This window comes from Octopus sinensis, linkage group LG14 (genome assembly GCF_006345805.1).
Source record: "Octopus sinensis linkage group LG14, ASM634580v1, whole genome shotgun sequence".
NCBI lineage: Eukaryota > Metazoa > Mollusca > Cephalopoda > Octopoda > Octopodidae > Octopus > Octopus sinensis.
This window is the reverse complement of record NC_043010.1, coordinates 50,778,211-50,799,770: the sequence shown is the minus strand read 5'-3', so window position 1 is coordinate 50,799,770 and position 21,560 is coordinate 50,778,211. Positions and strand designations below refer to the sequence as shown.

The 21,560-nt window shown below is 37.4% G+C and overlaps 1 protein-coding gene across 1 annotated transcript; it reads right to left on the bottom strand.

Moving 5' to 3' along the window:
• Positions 1–8,006: 8,006 nt before the first annotated feature.
• Positions 8,007–15,256, bottom strand: LOC115219187 (zinc finger protein 271-like). The gene is made up of 3 exons (XM_036509028.1): positions 15,073–15,256; positions 9,594–10,120; positions 8,007–9,404 (listed from the first exon to the last, which is right to left on the bottom strand). The coding sequence occupies exons 2-3, from the start codon at positions 9,799–9,801 to the stop codon at positions 8,317–8,319; spliced, it is 1,296 nt and encodes a 431-aa protein (XP_036364921.1). The 5' UTR covers positions 9,802–10,120; positions 15,073–15,256; the 3' UTR covers positions 8,007–8,316.
• Positions 15,257–21,560: the final 6,304 nt, after the last annotated feature.

The window sequence follows — 21,560 nt, the reverse complement described above, 5'->3', positions numbered from 1 at the left end:
CATATATACGACGGGCTTCTTTCAGTTTCCGTCTACCAAATCCACTCACAAGGCTTTGGTCAGCCCGAGGCTATAGTAGAAGACACTTGCCCAAGGTGCCACGCAGTGGGACTGAACCCGGAACCATGTGGTTGGTAAACAAGCTACTTACCACACAGCCACTCCTATATATATATATTAGGTCATTAAGAATGAAATGTTCGATTTTCTTATGCATCAAGTTTGACAGTTGTTAACTAATGTTTTTTCCTGACAATTCTTTGTTTTACAACATTGAAGAATTCCATCATCACTTTTTGAAATGCAATTCATGGTATCTGATTATATTGTAAGTTTTCTCTTGTAAATAAATTTTTGTGAATCCATGGATAGATCAAAAATTCGTGTTATGGTTCTGTCATGGAACCAATGCATCCCAGACAGTTGAAAACATCAATGAGGTGTTTGGTGAAGATGTGGCAGATGAGTGCACTGTATGTTGATGGTTTGAGAAGTTCTAGTCTGGTGACTTTACTCTTGAAAATTACGCCAAGGTGGATAATAAGCTGAAAAATGTAGTGGAAATAGACACATCTCAAACTATGTGTGAGTTAGCAACAAGGTTTGATGTTTTGATTCCAACTGTATTGGCCCATCTGAAACAAATTGTCATGGTAAAGAAGCTGAACAAGTGGGTACCACATAAACTGATTGAGCATCAAATGGTACATCTTGAAACTTGCTGTTCTTTGTTGTCATGGCATAAAAGTGAACCATTTTTGCATCGTATTGTTATGTGTGATGAAAAATGAATTCTTTTCAACAATAGCAAGCATTCTGCACAGTGGATGGATAGAGACAAAGTGCCAAAACTATCCAAAACAATATTCACCAAAAAAAGCTAATGATATCTATTTGGCGATCCAGTGCTGGTGTCATCCACTACAGCTTCATGAGACCTGGTAAGTCAATTATGGCAGATGTATACATCAGGTCATTAGAGACAGGCTAGTTCTCTTGCAAGACAATGCTCGACCACATGTTACACAAAGAATGCTACTCAAGTTACAGGAACTGAACTTGGAAGTACTCTGTCATCCATTGTACTTACCACACCTTGCATCGACTGACTCACATTTTCCAGGCATTAGACAACTTTTTGCAAGGAAAAAAAAAAAAACTTCAAATCTGAAGAAGATGCAAAAACAGCCTTTCATGATTTCATCACCTTTTGCTCTCCAAAATTCTTCGCTGCCAGTATAAATAAGCTTCTGATAAAATGGCAAAATTGTTTTGATGATTTAGGTGTATACTTTGATTAACTATATTGCTTTTTGTTGAGATAAAGTAAAATAAACTTTCAGTTCAAAATCTTAATGACCTGATATATATATATGTATACTCTTTTTTACTTGTTTCAGTCATTTGACTGTGGCCATGCTGGAGCACCACCTTTAGTCAAGCTAATCGATCCCAGGACTTATTCTATCGGTCTCTTTTGCCGAACCGCTAAGTTGCGGGGACGTAAACACCACAGCATCAGTTGTTAAGTGATGTTGGGGAGACAAACACAGACACACATATATATACGACGGGCTTCTTTCAGTTTCCGTCTACCAAATCCACTCACAAGGTTTTGGTCAGCCTGAGGCTATAGTAGAAGACACTTGCCCAAGGTGCCACGCGGTGGGACTGAACCTGGAACCATGTGGTTGGTAAGCAAGCTACTTACCACACAGCCACTCCTGCGCCTATGATATATAATATATGCCTAGGAACTAAGTGATGACACCAGAAACAACAAAGGTTATGTAATGAACTTCATTAGCTTACAACTGTTTCTGCTAATAAGATGTGGTGGACTCTTAGTTGAGTACCTGGATAACACTCTATAACTTCATCAGAGCTTTGAATATGAAGTGCTTTTTATTTGGGAAAATTACATTTTCAGAACATACAGGTGTTATGAGTGAGAAAGTTTGTGTTGATGCCTATGAAAAATTCTGTCCAAAAATGGAAAAAAGTATGCAAATATATGCATGAGAATCTTGGGCAAGCAATAGTGATGGTGTAGACTGTGAAGGCATACTTTTGGCAGAGAAATGAGTAGGCAAAGTGATCAAGGTAGTCAGAGTGTGTGATAAGATAGTTAAGCTGAGACTAGTTTGGGAAATATATGAGAGTTAGCAATGAGTATGATGAGGAATTTTGTGTACAAGGCTTGGTTCTGTCTCTTCTTATTTATCACAGTCATTCAGGTCATAATAGTGTTTAAGGCCAGTTGCCCATGGACCTACTGTATGCTGATGATCTTATTCTTGCAGCTGAATTTGTAGTAGAATTAGAAAAGAAATTCCAAGAGTGAAAACAGAACTTGGAAGCAAAAGGATTCAAAGTTAATAGTAAAAACTAAAGTTTTAGTTAAGTGGGCAAACAAATAGGATTCTGCTTCCATCAGGGAAATATCCTTGCTTAACATATAGAAAAGGAGTTGTTAGAAATTCCACATAGTACCCAGTGCAAACTATGGTCACACAAGAGATGCAGTGGTATCACAGGCAGATAAGCAGAGGTGCAGAAGCAACAAACACTGACAGTGCACAAGAAACAGCTTTTCTTGAATATCCAGGAGAATCCCTAGAAGTAGTAGATATTTTCTATTAGTATTCTGGTAATTGAAAGTGTAGTAGCCATAGTGAAGACGCATGGCTCAGTGGTTAGAGCGTCGAGCTTACGATCGTGAGGTTGTGAGCTCGAATCCCAGACTGGGCTGCGTGTTGTGTTCTTATATATATTCATATATATTACAGAGTAGCCCTGAATTTTCTCCTATTTCACCCTATTCCACCATCTTTTTCACTCTCACTAAGCCCTGGTACTACTCTTTCGCTTTTATTTCTCTTCCTCAACACTGTTAGCTTCTCTATTAACACTCTCAGCAAATAAAACCCTTACCTGTCGCTCCCATTGTATTTTAATTTCTCAAAACCTAATCCAAACTCGCCATCATTTCTCTTTCTCTGATGCCGTAGCTCTCTGATCATGTAAGTCACATGGTGACTTTGCCAGTGTTAATAACCCCACCTCCAAAAGGCACCTACTACACCCGAAAAGTGGCTGGTGTTAAGAAAGGGATCCAGTCTTAGACACAACAGCTCTCAAGGACACAACATGCTGCCGAGTCTAAGAATTGAACTCACCACCATGTGATGTGAACCCAATACTCACCTAACTACTAGGCTATGTTCTTTCACTGCTAGCATCACTATTAACAATGTTTGATATATCAATTTTATTTAGAACAATGAAGACAATGAAAATCAAAGCATTATTTTTGTAATGGTTAACTTACTGGGGGATCCTTTTTGATAGCATACTAAGTAATATGTCATTATGTTATATCATTCTGGGACATAAATTTATGTAGGATTATATTTCTATAAGATGTTCATGGTCAGAAATATATAAAATTTATACACTCAGTTTATGGTGTAGGGTAATTATTAACTTCAGATAGGGATAACCCAAGTGGATACTATTTTCTAATGTTTGCAGCATGAACAAATAAAGGATACTCCGTTTGATAGATTGACTTGTTAGAACTAGCAGCCAAAATTTCCCTCAAATTACTTTCTAAAAGGGAAGGGGACATGTTAATGTTAGATGTGGCGTACCTCCAAAAAAAAAGCTAAGCAAGCTGTTGAGTAACATTACTCTAGAGATCCTTAAAAGCAGTGGTTCTCAACCAGGGTCTGTATAGGATTTTTGGGGGTCTACATAACAAAATTGTAAATTGGGGATCCACAAAAGTATTTTAAGGGCCCCTGAAAAAATTTCACTTTAGATGTATGTATTGAAAAAAACAGTTAGGTTTCTTTCTATAATGTTTTGCATAGTTCAACCTACACAAATTAATGTGTGAAAGACTGATATTTGCTCTCTTTGCTAAGAAATTCTTCTGTAGACACCTCACTAAGAAGAGGGCATTGGTAACACCAGTAGTGTCCTAGCACAAACTTAAAAGAACATCTCATCTAAGCTAATTATTTCTCTTCGTTATGTTGCTTTCATAACTTGGTCAATAAGGTGGAGAGTAGGAAGAATCATAAGTGCATTGGACAAAATGCTCAGAAGCATTTCTTCCAATACTTTACATTCTGGGTTCAAAACCTGCTGAGGTCAGCTTTACCTTTCTTCCTTTCAGAGCTGATAAAATAAAGTGTCAGCAAAATACAGGGGTCGATGTAATTGATTTGCCTCCTTTCTTCCAAATTTCTGACTTTGCGCCAAAATTAGAAAGGATTATTATTTGAACCTATAAAGAAATCTGTATGCAGTCATCTGTCCTGTTAAAAATAATAACCAAATTCCTTTTAAATCATTCATTATTGTTTTTAAACACAGAACTACACAGTGGATAATGTATTTCTAAGATAGTTCTGACTGGAAAGCACATCAAAGAAAATTGCATTATGGGCTAACAAGACGGGCTGCTCAATCTGCTAGAAACAACAGAAAAATTTCTTCAAATCACACTCTGTTATCTTGACCCTTTATTGTTCAGTTTATTCAATCAGCTATAATACTATTTACTATTTTACTTGTTTCAGTCATTTGACTGCGGCCATGCTGGAGCACCGCCTTTAATCGAGCAACTCGACCCAGGGACTTATTCTTTGTAAGCCCAGTACTTATTCTATCGGTCTCTTTTGCCGAACCGCTAAGGAACAGGGACATAAACACACCAGCATCGGTTGTCAAGCAATGCTAGGGGGACAAACACAGACACACACACCCATACACACACATATATATATATATACACATATACGACGGGCTTCTTTCAGTTTCCGTCTACCAAATCCACTCACAAGGCTTTGGTCGGCCCGAGGCTATAGTAGAAGACACTTGCCCAAGGTGCCACGCAGTGGGACTGAACCCGGAACCATGTGGTTGGTAAACAAGCTACTTACCACACAGCCACTCCTGTGCCCAAAAAGTTATATAATGCATATTTATTCACATCATTTTGAATTTATCCTGCATTGTTTGTAACCTTGAGAATCCGATGATGTGATTATGTTTAAAGTGACATTGTAGGCTACGTGTGAGAAGTAAGATCTGGCTAGTTTGAACATAAAACAAATAAAATATTTGGGCTGGATATGGCCAGTTTAAATGCTAAAGGGTTAAGAAAAACAAAACAAAACAACACATGGAATAAAGTACTCTTAGATAAGCGATGCCTGAAAATAAAACAGGAAGGTCTTCACTGGAATGCCTTTGACTGGTAAGCTAATTAGCCACAATAACAGCAACAACTAAATGTATTACAGAATTTTGGTTCAAACACCTTAGTTCCATGTTTAGAATTTTCCTGGGAGGTCAATTAGTAAACTGTATAATGGGAATGGAAGCACTCCGTCGGTTACGACGATGAGGGTTCCGGTTGATCCGAATCAACGGAACAGCCTGCTCGTGAAATTAACGTGTAAGTGGCTGAGCACTCCACAGACACGTGTACCCTTAACACAGTTCTCGGGGATATTCAGCATGACACAGAGAGTGACAAGGCCAGCCCTTTGAAATACAGGTACAACAGAAACAGGAAGTAAGAGTGAGAGAAAGTTGTGGTGAAAGAGTACAGCAGGGATCACCACCATCCCTGCCGGAGCCTCGTGGAGCTTTTAGGTGTTTTCGCTCAATAAACACTCACAACGCCCGGTCTGGGAATCGAAACCGCGAGTCCGCTGCCCTAACCACTGGGCCATTGTGCCTCCACTAACTGTATAATAGAACCACAGGAAAAACAAAAAGTTATATTTCATTTAATACCATAAATAATGAAAATAAAAATGCCATCACATATACTTGAAAAAGAAAAATCACACTTTATTCAATGTTTTAAATAAAACCTATTAAATCAGTCATTTATCAAAATTTTCCTGTGATTTTTTTTATCTAGGATGAGTTAACTTTGCCCATAATTTCCTCTGGATCAATAAAATACAAAGCAGTTAATATACAGGAAATGGTTACGTCTTTCCTCTTTTAATCCAAGAGATCAATATCTAAAAACGTGAAAATGTCTATTTTGTTCTTAAGCATTCGTTTTTAATTTGGCAATTGCAAATTTAAATTTCAAATTAAATTCATTCTGATTCAAAGAAATGTCTGTGAAATACTAAAGAAGAAATAATTTTTTAATGAAATATTGGTGAGCATGCTTTATAGTAACATCTGATTTCTGGTGTTATTTATATTTCATAGATGCAACCAAACAGGTAGCAAAAGACAAAAACTCATGATACCACCACTGAGAGTCATGCATTATTGTAGAAGGAACAGTAGACAAGTGGTGGGTGTTGACTTTTCTATGATAAAAAAAGCTGAGCGGCCGTGTGGTAAATAGCTTGCTTACAAACCAAGTGGTTCCGGGTTCAGTCCCACTGCGTGGTACCTTGGGCAAGTGTCTTCTACTATAGCCTCGGGCTAACCAAAGCCTTGTGAATTGATTTGGTAGACAGAAATTGAAAGAAGCCTGTCATATGTGTATATATATATATATGTGTGTGTGTGTGTGTGTCTGCCCCCCCCCCCTAACATCGCTTGACAATCGATGCTGGTGTGTTTACGTCCCAGTAACTTAGCGGTTCGGCAAAAAGAGGCCGATAGAATAAGTACTAGGCTTACAAAGAATAATGACTGAAACAAGTAAAAGAGTAAAGTGACTCCAGATGAAACATTTTCAGCTGATTCTTTCTCCTTTTCTCCTTGATTTAAACTTTTAGCATCCAGATTTCTCTGACAAATGTAATGTCTGTTTATTCACATTGATATGAATTAGTCATGCATCACCTTGTAGCTTTGAGATTTCAATGACGTGATTGTTTATTTTTAGAATAAAATTGTAACATTTTCCTGTGATTTTTTTTTACATAGGATGAGTTAACTTTGCTCATAATTTCCTCTGGATCAATAAAATACAAAGCAGTTAATATACAGGAAATGGTTACGTCTTTCCTCTTTTAATCCAAGAGATCAATACCTAAAACGTGATAGTTCTTAAGCATTTGTTTTTAACTTGGCAATGTGAGAGGCCAGTTTGAAGATAAAACGGGTACATTATTTTTGCAGGATATGGTTGGTTTAAATGCTGGAAGGTTAAAGGACATTTTTGCCATTCTGGAATACAAAATGTCTCTCTGCATCACAATGTTAAAATTCTTTCAAAACATGAAACCTAATTATTTATTCTCAAATGTTTCTTGATCCACTTTTCCCCAAATACCCTTCCACGACCAACACACATTACATTTTCATTCATTTGTATTACACCAACAAACTGGTATAATTATCTTGGTTGTTCATGACAAAGAATTGAAATTGCATTATGGTTTCACCTGCTAACCACTGCAACACATGCCATAATACTAATATAACAACAGTAATTCCTCTCTGATATGTTATGTCCTTCCTTGATTTCTTTGACCATAATTTCACCAATATCTGCCATTATACAACTCCAAATTCAACAATTTTCAGTGTTTTCTTTCAAAGTTTTGTTACATTCATAACATCAGCATAGGCATTTCAATATTTCATCTTGTGTGAAAAAAAGACCCCCACCAAAAAAAAACAAAAACATTCAGATACGGGAAAACTTTTCGCTGTGATAATAGTCCCAGAAGAAAATACACCTCACAAACAAATGTATGAAAACAAATAAAGCTATGAAGGATGTCACTGGATTGTAGGGCGCATGTGTTTCTGAATCACTGTACGTAGTCAGCAGTGAATAATGAATTCATCTTTCACAGCCCTATAGCAAAGTGCTAAATGTAGTTGAGTACAATTATATTTTATTCAGTGTTGCTTTGTGTGACTCGTTATTTATTTAATTCCAGCATAACTGTGTTTAATGCATATCAGTAAATGTATTATTTACTTTTCTTATAAAATATCAAAGTTACTGTAGAACAATTTAATTGGGTGACCTCATCAAGCAATGGACAGGAGAATTGCTGTGTCATTCTTGAATGTTTTGCCTTATGTTTGCTTCTTTAGAACTTCAAAGTGACCATCTATTAGCAGAACAATTTAATTGGGTGACCTCATCAAGCAATGGACAGGAGAAAAAAAAGAAATATCTTACTCAGAAAGAAAAGTTTATCCCTTATGTATTTGTGTCCAAATCAATCAATTTATATCCAATATATGTCCTCACACACAAAATTAAAAGTTTAAATTCTTTTGATTGCATGTATTTTTGTATGCCAAGAAAAGTTCTTTACTTCATCAAATCCTCTGCTTGTAAACCTCATGACAATACGTTCCTCAGCCAGTGTGTATTGCTAAATGCTTTACTATATCTGTATATTGAGAAAAGATTTCGCCACAAAGTTGACAGGGATAAGGACCATCTGCAGTATGCGTTCTTGTGTGGTCAGATAAAAGGCGTTTTGTTGTGAATGCCTCACCACAAATCTTACATTGATAAGGTTTCCCACCATTGTGCATTCGCAAATGTTTTACAAGAATGCTATTTTGGGAAAATGATTTCTTACAAAATTCACAAACATAGGGCTTTTCTCCAGTATGAATTCGTCTGTGTCTTACTAGAATGCAATTTAAAGAAAAGGTTTTCTCACAGAATTCACACGAATATGGCTTTTCCCCTGTATGTATTCGTTTATGTCTTCCTAGTTCGTTAATTTGAGAGAATCTTTTTTCACAAGTATCACATTTAAATGGTCTCTCTCCTGTGTGTACACGTATATGTCTTTCCAGATCACAATTCTGTGAGAATGATTTTCCACAAGTCTCACAGCGATGAGGTTTTATACCCGAGTGAGTCAATTTGTGAATTTTTAAATGGCTGTTCCGAGAAAAGAATTTCCCACATACATCACAAGGGTAGGGTCTTTCTCCAGAATGGACCCTCTTGTGTCGGTCTCGATCACTCTTTTGGGAGAATGAATTTCCACAAACATCACACTGAAAAATCTTTGCTCTAAAATGTGTCCGTATGTGTCGAGTTAACTTCTTATTAGTGGGAAAAGATTTCCCACAAATATCACAGGTGTATTGAGGTAAAATTGAAGATAATGTTGAAACAGATCCTGAAGAAGTGTTCTTGTTACCATCTTTTTCTGCTTTGTTTATCTCTCCATGTTTAATGAACGGAGGTAAAAGTGAAGACAATGATGAAACAGATTCAGAAATATCCTTGTCACCATCTTTCTCTGGCTTATTTGTCTCTCCTTGTTTAATGTACTGAGGTAAAAGTGAAGACAGTGTTGAAACAGATTCAGAAGTATCTTTGTTATCATCTTTTTCTCCTTTGTTTAGCTCTCCATGTTTAATATATTGAGGTAAAAGTGAAGTCAATGTTGAAATAGAATCAGAAATATCCTTGATACTACCTTTCTCTGGCTTATTTCTCTCTCCATGTTTACTGTATTGAGGTAAAAGTGAAGGCGTTGTTGAAACAGATTCACAAGAATTATTGTTATTATTACCTTTTTCTATTTTGTGCATCCCTCCATGTTTACTGTATTGAGGTAAAAGTGAAGTCAATGTTGAAACAGATTCAGAAATATCCTTCATACTACCTTTCTCTGTTTTACTTATCTCTCCACGTTTAATGTATTGAGGTAAAAGTGTAGAGAATGTTGAAACAGGTTCACAAGAATTTTTGTTGTTACTACCTTTCTGTGTTTTGTGCATCTCTCCATGTTTAATAAACATGTCTTTTGAAGGGGATGCTTCCCCACAAACGAGGGAAACTTCTTTATTCTGCGATTCTTTCTGTTTAGACATTTTGTCAGTGATATTAACCTTTATTGTCGGCACAATACTTGACAGAGAAGAATTGTCATTTTCAGGAAAGATTATAAATAACTGCAAAATATCAACACATAAAGATTTTTCTTGAATGTGTTAGTAAATAAATGATCATTGCATAAATCAATAACACTCTTTCTCTATAACTGCTGAGTTTAAATATAAGAACAGAGCAATATTTACAAATGTCTTCTGTTATTTATAGTATTTCTTGACTCAGGTGAATTAAGTGATGTAAAAGAACAGATGAAGCTTCTGTTGTAATTTTTCACTGCCTTCCTGACAAAATGAGTGGCTGAAAAATATAATAAGATTTTCTTAAACATGATAAGACACAAGAAACGGGAAGGTTATTGTTATTATTATCATAAACATGAAGTTCAAATCTCACTTGGATTGGCTTTGCCAGTCATTGACTCAATAAAATAAATACTAGTAATATACTAAGGCAAATTTATTGACTATTATCTTCATTCAAAATATGTGGCTTAGTGCTAAAGTTATAAACCGCAATTATTATTATGAAAGCAGAAAGCGGAAAGCTGGCCGAAACATTAGCACACTGGGTGAAATACTTAGTTGTATTTCATCTGTCTTTACATTCTGAGTTCAAATTCTGCCAAGGTTGACTTTGCCTTTCATCATTTTGGGGTTGACAAATTAAGTACCAGTTGCGTATTGGAGTCGATCTAATCATCTGCCCCCTCCCCAACTCCCAAGAAGTTTTGGGCCTTGTGCCTAGAGTTGAGAAGATTATTATTATGAAGGCGGTGAGCTGTCAGAATCATTAGCAAAATGCTTAGCAGCATTTCATCCGTCTTTAGGATCTGAGTTCAAATGCTGCTGGGGTCAACTTTGCATTTCATCCTCTTGGGGGTCGATAAAATAAGTACCAGTTGAGAACTGGGGTCAATCTAATCAACTTATCCCCTCTCTTGAAATTATCTTTGCCTTTCATCCTTTCAGGGTTGTTGACAGTAGAAGTACCAGTTGAGCACTGGAGTTGATGTGATTAAGTGCCCTCCATCACCTCACCAGATCTCAGGCCTTGTGCTCATAGTAGAAAGGATTATTGTTATAATTGAGGCAGTGAGCAGGCAGTATTGTTAGCATGTTAGTATTGTTAGAAGGTGGCGAGCTGGCAGAAATGTTAGCACGCCGGGCGAAATGCGTAGCCGTATTTTGTCTGTCGTTACGTTGTGAGTTCAAATTCTGCCGAGGTCGACTTTGTCTTTCATCCTTTTGGGGTCGATAAATTAAGTACCAGTTACGCACTGGGGTCGATGTAATCAACTTAATACCTATGTCTGTCCCCTCTATATTTAGCCCCCTGTGGGTAATAAAGAAATAAGTATTGTTAGCATGTTGGACAAAATTCTTAGCAGTATTTCTTGCTCCTTATGATTCAAATTAAAATTCTGCCAAGATTCCTTTTACCTTTCATCTTTTGATGGGGGTTGATGAACTAAGTACCAGTTGAGTATTGGGGTTGTTGTAATCAACTAGCTATTTCCCCACCAAATTTGAAGCCTTGTGCCTATAATATTGGGTTGGCAACTAAGTTACCACGGTTTTTTTAAATTTTGGAATTTATTGCGTTTTTAAATTTTGGAATCATTTTGGAATCTATTTTGTTTTTTTTTTCTAGTTAATTTTTGTTTATTTCCAGATCATTAAAATGGAATGTCAAGTTTAGAAATATGAGCATTTTCGACACCTCCTTTTTTTTGCTTTTAATCAAGGTTCTAAGGCCGCAAAAGCTGCTTGCGACATTTGTGCTGTGTATGGAGAGATTGCCATAGCTGAAAGAACCGCTCATGATTGGTATGCCAAGTTCAAAATTGGAAATTTTGACCTCAAAGATGCACCTCATTCTGGCCGTCCAGTTGAGTTCGATGAAGAGCGATTAAACCAACTTTTGTACAAAAGTTGATTTCTATTGATCTATTTTGCCGAACTGCTAAGTTACGGGGACGTAAACACACCAGCATCGGTTGTCAAGCAATGCTGAGGACACACACACACACATGCATATATATATATATACAACAGGCTTCTTTCAGTTTCCGTCTACCAAATCTACTTACAAGGCTTTGGTTGGCCCGAGGCTATAGAAGATACTTGCCCAAGGTGCCACACAGTGGGACTGAACCCAGGACCATGTGGTTGGTAAGCAAGCTACTTACCACATGGCCACTCCTGTGCCTATGATGATGATGATTATGATGCTGATGATGATAATACATATATCTTCATTGTTTTAATGCCCACTTTTTCATACCTGCATGAGTTTATGGGATGGAGTTTATTGAGGTAGATATCCTAGGGCTGGATGCCATTTCTGTTGCCAACTCTTATCTATTTCCAAGCAAAATAATATTTCTCCGTGGCCAGACATGTTTTTGGAGAATATTGGAAATGGATGACACTGCTTGGACAACAATCATGTGATGTCAAAACAAAGAGACACAAGCACTCACACAATTATACACAATGGATATCTTTCACTTTCCATTTCTTTCACTTTTCGTTTACCAAATCTACAAACATGCACATGATGGGCTTTGAACAGTTTCCAAATTTACCAAATTCACTCATAAGGAGTTGATCATTGTGGTGAGGAAAATGGCAAAATTTTATGTAATAAAAAGAAGTTGAAATTTCTAAAACTTAAAAGGGGTATGTAACATGATCAAAATCAGTAATTCTAAAATACCTTGGGAGAGAAAGAGAGCGAGGAAAAAATTCTTTATTTTTATTGTGATGCTATAATAATAATAATAATGTTCGTCCTTCGGGTTCGAAGATGACCACTGACATCATCTGGTGGAACTGCCGCTATGAGACCGGAGGTGGCTGGTGAGGCCAATCCGGGCAAGGAAGCCCCTCCCACAGGTGGGGCAGAAGTGGGTAGGGGCCGTACTACTGGTGCAAGCGGCTCTGGCTTTCCGCATCTGGCGTTTCTGCTCTGCTGACCGAATCCGTCCCTCCTCGGCTGTCCCTGCTCCTGTGGTGATTGCGCTGCGCCAGGATGAGCGGTCGGCAGCAAGTGTCTCCCAAGTCTCTGTGCTGATGGAGAAGTCTTTGAGAGAGACCTTGAGACTGTGATGCTATACAATGAATGCAACTATCAAATCAAAAATGTTTGCCATCAAGAAAATTAGAAATCTTGAATAATAATAATAATAATAATAATAATAATATCTTCTTATTTCTTTTAGTTGTTTCAGTCATTGGACTGTGGCCATGCTGGAGCACTGCCTTGAAGGGTTACTCAAACGAATTGATCCCAGTACTCATTTGTTAAAATCTGGTAGTTATTCTGTTGGTTTCTTTTATTGAACTACGTTACAGGGACATAAAACAAAACACTGGTCGTCAAAGGGCAGTGGGGGACAAACACAACACAACACAAACATATATATATATATGTAAGAGCTTCATTAAAGTTTCCATTTACCAAATTTACTCATAAGGTGTTGTTCAGCCTGGAGTTATAGAAGACGTTCGTCCAAGATGCCATATATTGGAACTGAACTTGAAGCCACATGGTTGCAAAGAGAATTCCTTAACCACCCATCCATTCCTGAAGATTCAAACTTAGTCTGCTTGCTAGGTAATGTAACAAATCTATGATTATAATTTAGGCGCAGAATTGATAGTAAACTCACGAACCCTATTATCTATGATCAAATTTACATTCAGAACTGCCAAAGTTATGCACACCATCACATACTTCAAACTAAGAACTGTTAGTTAGCCGCACTAAGTTATTATCCAAGAAAAGCAAAGAACTTGTAGTTAACAAAGCCACATTCACCTATATACCCTAAACAGTTCGCTAACCAAACAAAGCCGTATCACTGATTATTATTTTGTGTCTGTCTCAAACCGTTCAATTATTTCTCAAATTATCAATGCAATAGAGAAGTTTAGGAACGTGAGATCGTTAATTAATTTCTGAAGACGGAAAATAGCTTTAGCGCAATCCGTAGAAAATTTCTTACAGGAGTCGCACGACGAGAACGTTTGTTCTGGAATTCTGATAGCCGTAATAAAATATAAGCAAAGAAGAGCAAGTTAAATTAAAGCTGTAGCCATGATAGAATTTGAGCTCAGAATTGCTAGTTAATAAAGAACTATATACACGATAAATATAAGCTAAAACCTACATGTTGACGTAACAAAGCTATTGTATATCGACGATAAGTACTAGGTAATTCAACAGAGCTATTTCCTATCGTTCGACAAAAGCGCAGAACTGAAACTTAGGCTATATTCTTCGCCAATTCCACATCGTCATAATTAAAAGTTTATATATTCAAAGAATACACTGCATTAATAATTGTTACTAATTTAGGAACATGCCAGTAATTTTAAGGGGTGGAGTCTTAGCCGATATCATAACAAACTCAAGTATTTGACTGTTACTTTATTTTATCGACCCGGAAAAGATGAAAAGCAAAGTTGATCACGGCGTAATCTGAACTCAGAACGTAAACGGCGAGAAGAAATATCGCAAAGCATTTATTCCGATAATTTAAGCGATTCTACCAACCTACCGCCCCTTAAACCATAGAAGTTTCGCATGATGGACTCCCAGTATTCAATGACTTGTGCTTACGGAGATGGTAAACCAACGTGAGAGACTCTATGCGATCATTCGAACAACTAGAAAGATATATTGGGCAACGTATTCCTGATATACAATAAAAACTATTAGATTAGAAAGCTTTAAATCAGAGGAATGCTTGATCAAGGAAGGCTTGGGGCTAAACGTCTTATGAAGAGTTACGTCCCTTGTAATTCTTTCATTAACTTAAGGAAAAAAGAAAACAAACATTAATTTCGCTTACAAAAGCAAAAATATGATTTATATCGCAGAAATAAACAGTCATTAAAAGATATAGTGTTAATTTCTAATTTAAATTTCTCTATTGTCGCAGGAATAACATTGAAAGCAATGCGAAAAAAAAAAAAAAAAGATACGCCAAGAATTTGCAATCAAAATCGCGGAGTTACTATTTACAACTTTTTTTTCTGTATAAAAGAATTGTGCTCAAAATAAAATTTGCATAGATTCATAAAAAAGAAACTCAAAGAAATTGAAAAGGATAATCCTTAATCCGAAAGTCACCTTAGTAGAATCAATAGGTATCAAAAGTTCTACTGAAAGAAAGCAGTGAAGCATTTCTTTCTCTGTTACTCAATGATATATTTAAGTTATTTTATAAAGCAAAACCTAACCTGTATTTCGTGAAAAGAAACCACCAAATCTAGTTGCGATGTTGTAGTAATCTTAATTGAGTTCCATCAAAGCCAAAATAATAAACCGCCTCACATTTTGTCTGTGTACAGAGTGGTCTCCCTTCATAGACGTAACCGCTCGATAACTTCTACAGAACGACGTCAGATGTTGTTGTTGTTTAAACCTGAGGTTAGTTCTGATCGAGGAAAACCATACCCGAAAGGGACTTGAGCCTTGACTATTCCAGGCTTTTAGCGTTATCTAAGATATAATAACATTATCAGCATTCTTAACGGTTTTTGATCACAAAGATGAAAGTGGAAAATTATTACATCAAAAAGTTCTCTCAGAATCGAAATATCCTTATTTTTGAACGCAATATTAATAATATTAAAAAAAAAAAAAAACTTTAAATTTTGGTGGGGGACGGGTTAGTTGTGGTGTAAAATAGTAATGTCTGTTGTTGATATCATAGGAACGCGAGGAAATTTTGGATCTTGTCGAATTTCTTTCAATCACTTGAAGTTCTTCAAATTTCTCTCGATTGGTTTCATATCTTGGCACAAGGCTAGCAATTTCGGGGGAAGAGGAGGGGTTAAGTCGATTACATTGACCCCAGTGCTCAACAGGTGCTTATTTTATCGATTCCGAAAGGACGAAAGATAAAGCCGACCTCGGTGGGATTTGAACTCAGAACGTACTGTAAATCCTCGAGTATAATCCGCATTTTTTTCCTCAAAATTTTAAGGCCAAAATCCCTAGTGCATACTATATACGAGGTTAAAAATGAAAAATATTTTCTAAGCAATGTTCGCGTCTCTATTTCCTGTCGGGCAATGTTTATTCAGACGCATTTTGTGATGTCGGGCGTGAAAATACCTTAAGCTAAGCCTGAAAGCAATGAAGTTATAAAAGAATCATCCATAACTTGCAGTAAGTAACATTTATTAAACGTTTTTACTGTTATTACTGTTATTTCTTTATTTTCTGCAAACAAAATGCACAAAAAAGCTACACGTTTGCATTATGTTATATATACAATAATAATAAAGGACGTTACCGTATACATTTTTACAAACCAATGACGTTATATAGACTTCCTTGACTCAAGTTAGAGAAGGGGTGAGTATTATACACAAGGTTTAGGTTTTTCAGAGGTACAGCCCCCTAAAAATTCCCTGCGTATTATACTCAAGGGTGGACTATACTCGAGGATTTACAGTAAAGCCAGATGAAATGCCGCTTCTGCCAGCTCGCTGCTTTCTTTCTGGAGATTAATTAAAAAGTATGTAGTCTAAAAAAAGAAGAACAAAGTTTGATGATGGAGAAAGAATTGGTTCAAAGAAAAAGGTGGTAACCAATTCTTTCTCCGCCATCAAAAGTTTGTTTACAATTTTATCATAAGAAGAAAGAAAGAACATTTAGTATCAATCTGTTATGTCCAATATGAGTTTTTAGGGTCTTGAGATCGATGAAAAATAAACATTTGGTGTGACTGACTTGAATTTAAATGTTATTATCGACAATTAACAAGCGGAAAGTATTTGGACCTGCCTCAAGTGAAGAAATAAACGATGATGTGGCACAAGGTTTCGTTCTTTCCTTTTGCACGTTACGATGTAGTTTAAGTAAGAATTTGTTGCTGTTTCTTGCAGGTTGAAAGACCATATAAAGGCTTCGTGGGTACTAAACTCCATTGCAATGGAGATCAGCATACAAGATATGTCAGTAACAGAGGCTTTCGATTGACTAAAATCACATAACTTTAAATGCTTGAAGTTTCTTTATTATTGACTTCTAGAAAAACAAAAACAAAAGAACGTGATTTTCGCCATCAACATGCAAACTACATCAGGACTACATTCTTTTTTGAAAATAATCTACAGAAAAGTTGAACTTCAAGTGGTCAGAAAAAATTTAATAAGATCTGAAATTTTTTGAGAGAAAAGGAATAAGAAAGAGAAAAGAATTGCTGGGTGCTTATTCGATATAACCACTTGGAAATTGCCAAATTATGTCAATATTTCTACCTTCATTTTGCGATCCAGAACCGAAAGAATGTACATTATCTAATGTGTCCTTCATTTTTTTTAAACGGCTTGATGTGATTAGAGGGAATTTAGCTATTATTTTTAACAGGTCGTGCGGCCATGTAGACGCTAATACGTTGTCGTTTAATGTTTTACTGAAATGCTCGTGAGAAAGACATCCATCCAATTTTCTCTGTATTACTTAGAAATGTTCACTCGGCAAGCTATCCTTATTTGAATTTCTTCTGTAAAGAAGAAACAAATTTATTTAAAGAAGGAAATGGCTTCTGACTTGCGCGGTGGTTTCTATGACAATCTTTATTGTCAGAAACATATCTTCTGCTGAACAGTCAGATGCATTGTCTCAAACTTGTTTACTGCAGTGAAGTTAGTTTGCATTGACGTTGTTCAGAGAATCAATGTTGAGCTTTACTGACTGTGATCTATGTTTTACATTTTTGATTCCCGGCCTGACTGCAGCGCATACCACATGTGTCCAGAGACAATCGACTTCTGGGTGGGTTCAAGAGTTTGTGACACATCTCATTCATCTTCTCTCTATCAGGAGAATGTAATCAATTTGACTTTTTTCATCTGCCTCCTGGAGGCTGTCAGATATATTTTCTCTTTGCGTGATGTTGGAATGCAACATTCATGATGAAGATGTTGTTATAACAGCAAAACTCTAAAAGTCGCTCTCACGCATTGTTTGCTGTTCCCAATCCAAATTTTCAACATACACATCTGTCGGTTCTGTTCCTATTTCGATATCGAAGTCTCTTGCTATAAGGAGTATGCCTTAGCTTGAGCCAATGTTCAAGGTGTTCTGGATTTGTTTGCATCTGTAAAAGGAACATACATCTGGAGAAATGAGATGTATATGAACCTCTCGTTAAGAGCTCGACGTGAGATCACTGTGCGATACTTCTCATGAAGGGATGACTCCTATTCCAGTTTTGTATTGCTCTCCTTCTCATTACCTGATTAGGTTGCCATCTGCTGTAATGAAAAGTCCAGACCCAATCCAGTGTGTCTCTATGAGGCCAAGTTTGTTGCATTTAACACCAATATTTTTTGGATGATATTATATAGTTATCCTGTCTGGTATAATATTTTTACACTCCAGTACCAACACACGTGCTTTTCTGTTGAGTGATTTTGCCTCGATTTCTTCTCTCATTAGCAGTAGAACACTATCGGGCAAGGCTGAGCTTGACACCTCATACAATTGTATTGAGGTTTCCACAAAGTGGTCTCGTTCCACTCCAGTAGCTAGTGAGGAGGTAGACCTCCTGGAGGTTTCAAGGCTGCCGTTCATCTCTCAGTCTATACGATGCATTGTGTCCATAATATACATCGGGTAATGTTAAACCAGTAAATTCTGAGTCTTCGTCTAACTTCTATAGTGCTCAGCTAACTTGAGCTGGTGTATTCATCCACGCAGGACCACAGTGTTCAATTGCTATGATGTCGGCCTATATATACCTCCTGGACCGCTGCCCGAAGGTCACCCCGAGTAGGATGTGGCTTCTCACCACGCATGTAGAGGTTGCGAGCGCGTCCACAGACTTCACCAACCATATGATACACTTGACTCCCGAAGTTCAGGTAGAACTGTCTAGTAGAGGATCCATTAATACATACATACATACATACATACGTACATACATACATACATACATACATACATACATACATAATACATACATACATACATACATACATACATACATACACATGTATACAACAGATTTCTACATAATTTCCACCAACGAAACGAAACTCACAAAATATTAGTTCAAGGTTCCACGAACGGGATCGAACCCAAGCCCACATGGTTGCAAAGAGAACTTATTAACTACAAAGACATGCTTTAATCATACTGTTCTATTTACAGACTTTATTTGCACAGTACGTGTTGGTTGGCAGATTTCTTTTGTTAATGTTGTGGCGAGAATCGTTGACACCCCTGGCAGATTGGAAAAATGGATTAGCCGCAGAGGTTCTGTAACCTTTTGGGCCACCGCCCCACTCATAGTCACATAATACCCACAGCGCCCCACTCTTATTTTTATGTCTTTTACTCTTTTACTCTTTTTACTTGTTTCAGTCATTTGACTGCGGCCATGCTGGAGCACCGCCTTTAGTCGAGCAAATCGATCCCAGGACTTATTCTTTGTAAGCCTAGTACTTATTCTATCGTTTTTTCTGCTGAACCGCTAAGTTACGGAGACGTAAACACGCCAGCTTCGGTTGTCAAGCGATGTTGGGGAGACAAACAGACACACACACACACACACACACACACACACACACACACACACACACACACACACACACACACACACACGCACATACACACATATACGACGAGCTTCTTTCAGTTTCCGTCTACCAAATCCACGCACAAGGCTTTGGTCGGCCCGAGGCTATAGTAGAAGACACTTGCCCAAGGTGCCACGCAGTGGGCCTGAACCCAGAACCATGTGGTTGGTAAGCAAGCTACTTACCACACAGCCACTCCTGCGCCTATGTATAAATAAATATTTAATATTTTACTAATTTATATATATATTTTGAATCATTTGCTATTTAACATAATATATAATTTGTATTCAGTACTATAATAATATTATAATAAATTCATAGCGTCCCCCAAGCCACTGCCTTCCTCCCAACGCCTCTTTTTTTCTATCCTCCGCCCCCTTAGGCACCAGCACCCACCTGGACCGTCTCAACGCCCACCGGTGGGCGGTAGCACCCACTTTGAGAACCTATGGATTAGCAGAACTCTTATAAAGAATAGTGGTCGGAACCAACCAGTGGCGGCTCGTAGATAAAATTAGTGGGTAGGGACTGCTTCAGAAAATTTTTAGCCGTTGTTTTAATATTGTTTAAAAGGAAGCAAACATATAAAAAAATATTTATACATCAACTTGATCGGTTCGCGTTTTAGCCACTGCGAAGTAGTGTATTTAATTTGTTCACAGAACACCACCGCGAATTCCCCCTTGTTTTTCAACCCCTACCCTAAATCACAAGATAAGGGGGCGGGGAATCTGCCTTATTTTTCAAATCCAGGTAGCAACACTGAAGCTGGTAGGAGGATTATAATCTAATTCTACACTTCAAGAATATAAACACGTTTTTAAGCGCAACACATGCGGAGTTAAAAAGAAACATTACCTTTCACCGCCACTGCGTGAAAGACAGTGCTATCTCTCCCTAGCGTGAAGTTTCCTATCTCGGACATGTGAACATGCGCACAACAGCCAAACACCGCGTCGCTGGAACTGTGACGCGCACAGTTCTATACAAGGATTTTTGTATTTTTTCATAAACTAGAGGATGGCTACTGACATTAAGCTTAAGGATTGTATAATATACAAGTATAAAGAAAGAATTAAAGAAGAAAGGACTCATTATATATTGAATATTATCGATAATGTCGAGTGGAAATAGGGGGCACTGCAGTTTCGCAGTACCTATACACGAACTGCCACTGGAATCAACATACAGTAATTCGAACAACCACCATTAGGCAACTTACGCGTTCGGTGCGAGTTCAAAGCAGAACTAACACACTGGCTCTTACCAACCTCTACTCTTTATAAGAGTTCGGCTGGTCCATTATTCTAATCCCCTAGGTATGTCAAAGACTCGTCATAACAGTCGAACACCCACTTATTTTTCGATATTCTATGTATGTATGTATTAGGTTGTCAAGAAAGTTCTTGCGGAATTTTAAATTTTGGTTTTAAATGTATTTTAAAATTAATTTTCGTTAAATTACTTTGACTTTACATATAATTTTAAAGCTCGTCTTTCACTCTATCTAATCGTGTTACTCTTTTTCTTTTTGAATAATTAGGCCATTTTTTCCGGAACGTTGAATACAACATGGACAAAAAGCAAATTCGCACAATTTTCTTATTCCAGTTCAAGCTGGGCCGAAAAGCTGCTGAAACAGCTCGCGATATCAACGATGCATTTGGCCCAGGAATCAGTAATGAACGTACAGCACAATGGTGGTTCAAGAAATTTCGTAGCGGTGACGAGAGTCTTGAAGATGATAAGCGTAGTGGTCGGCCTTCGGCTGTTGACAACGATCAACTAAAAACCTTAGTCGAAGCCAATCCACGCACAACTGTTCGAGAGATTGCTTCTGAATTAGACGTAACGTTTACGACAATTTCCAACCACTTGAAAGAGATTGGAAAAACAAAAATACTTGAGAAATGGGTGCCGCACGAATTGAACGACAACAAAAAAAGAGGCCGTTTTGAAATATCGTCTTCCCTTCTTTTACGCAACAAGAACGATCCCTTTCTCGACCGGATTGTGACTTGCGATGAACAGTGGATTCTTTACGACAACCGGCGACGTTCAGCTCAGTGGTTGGGCGCCGACGAAGCTCCACGGCACTTCCCGAAGCCAAAGTTGCTCCAAAAGAAGGT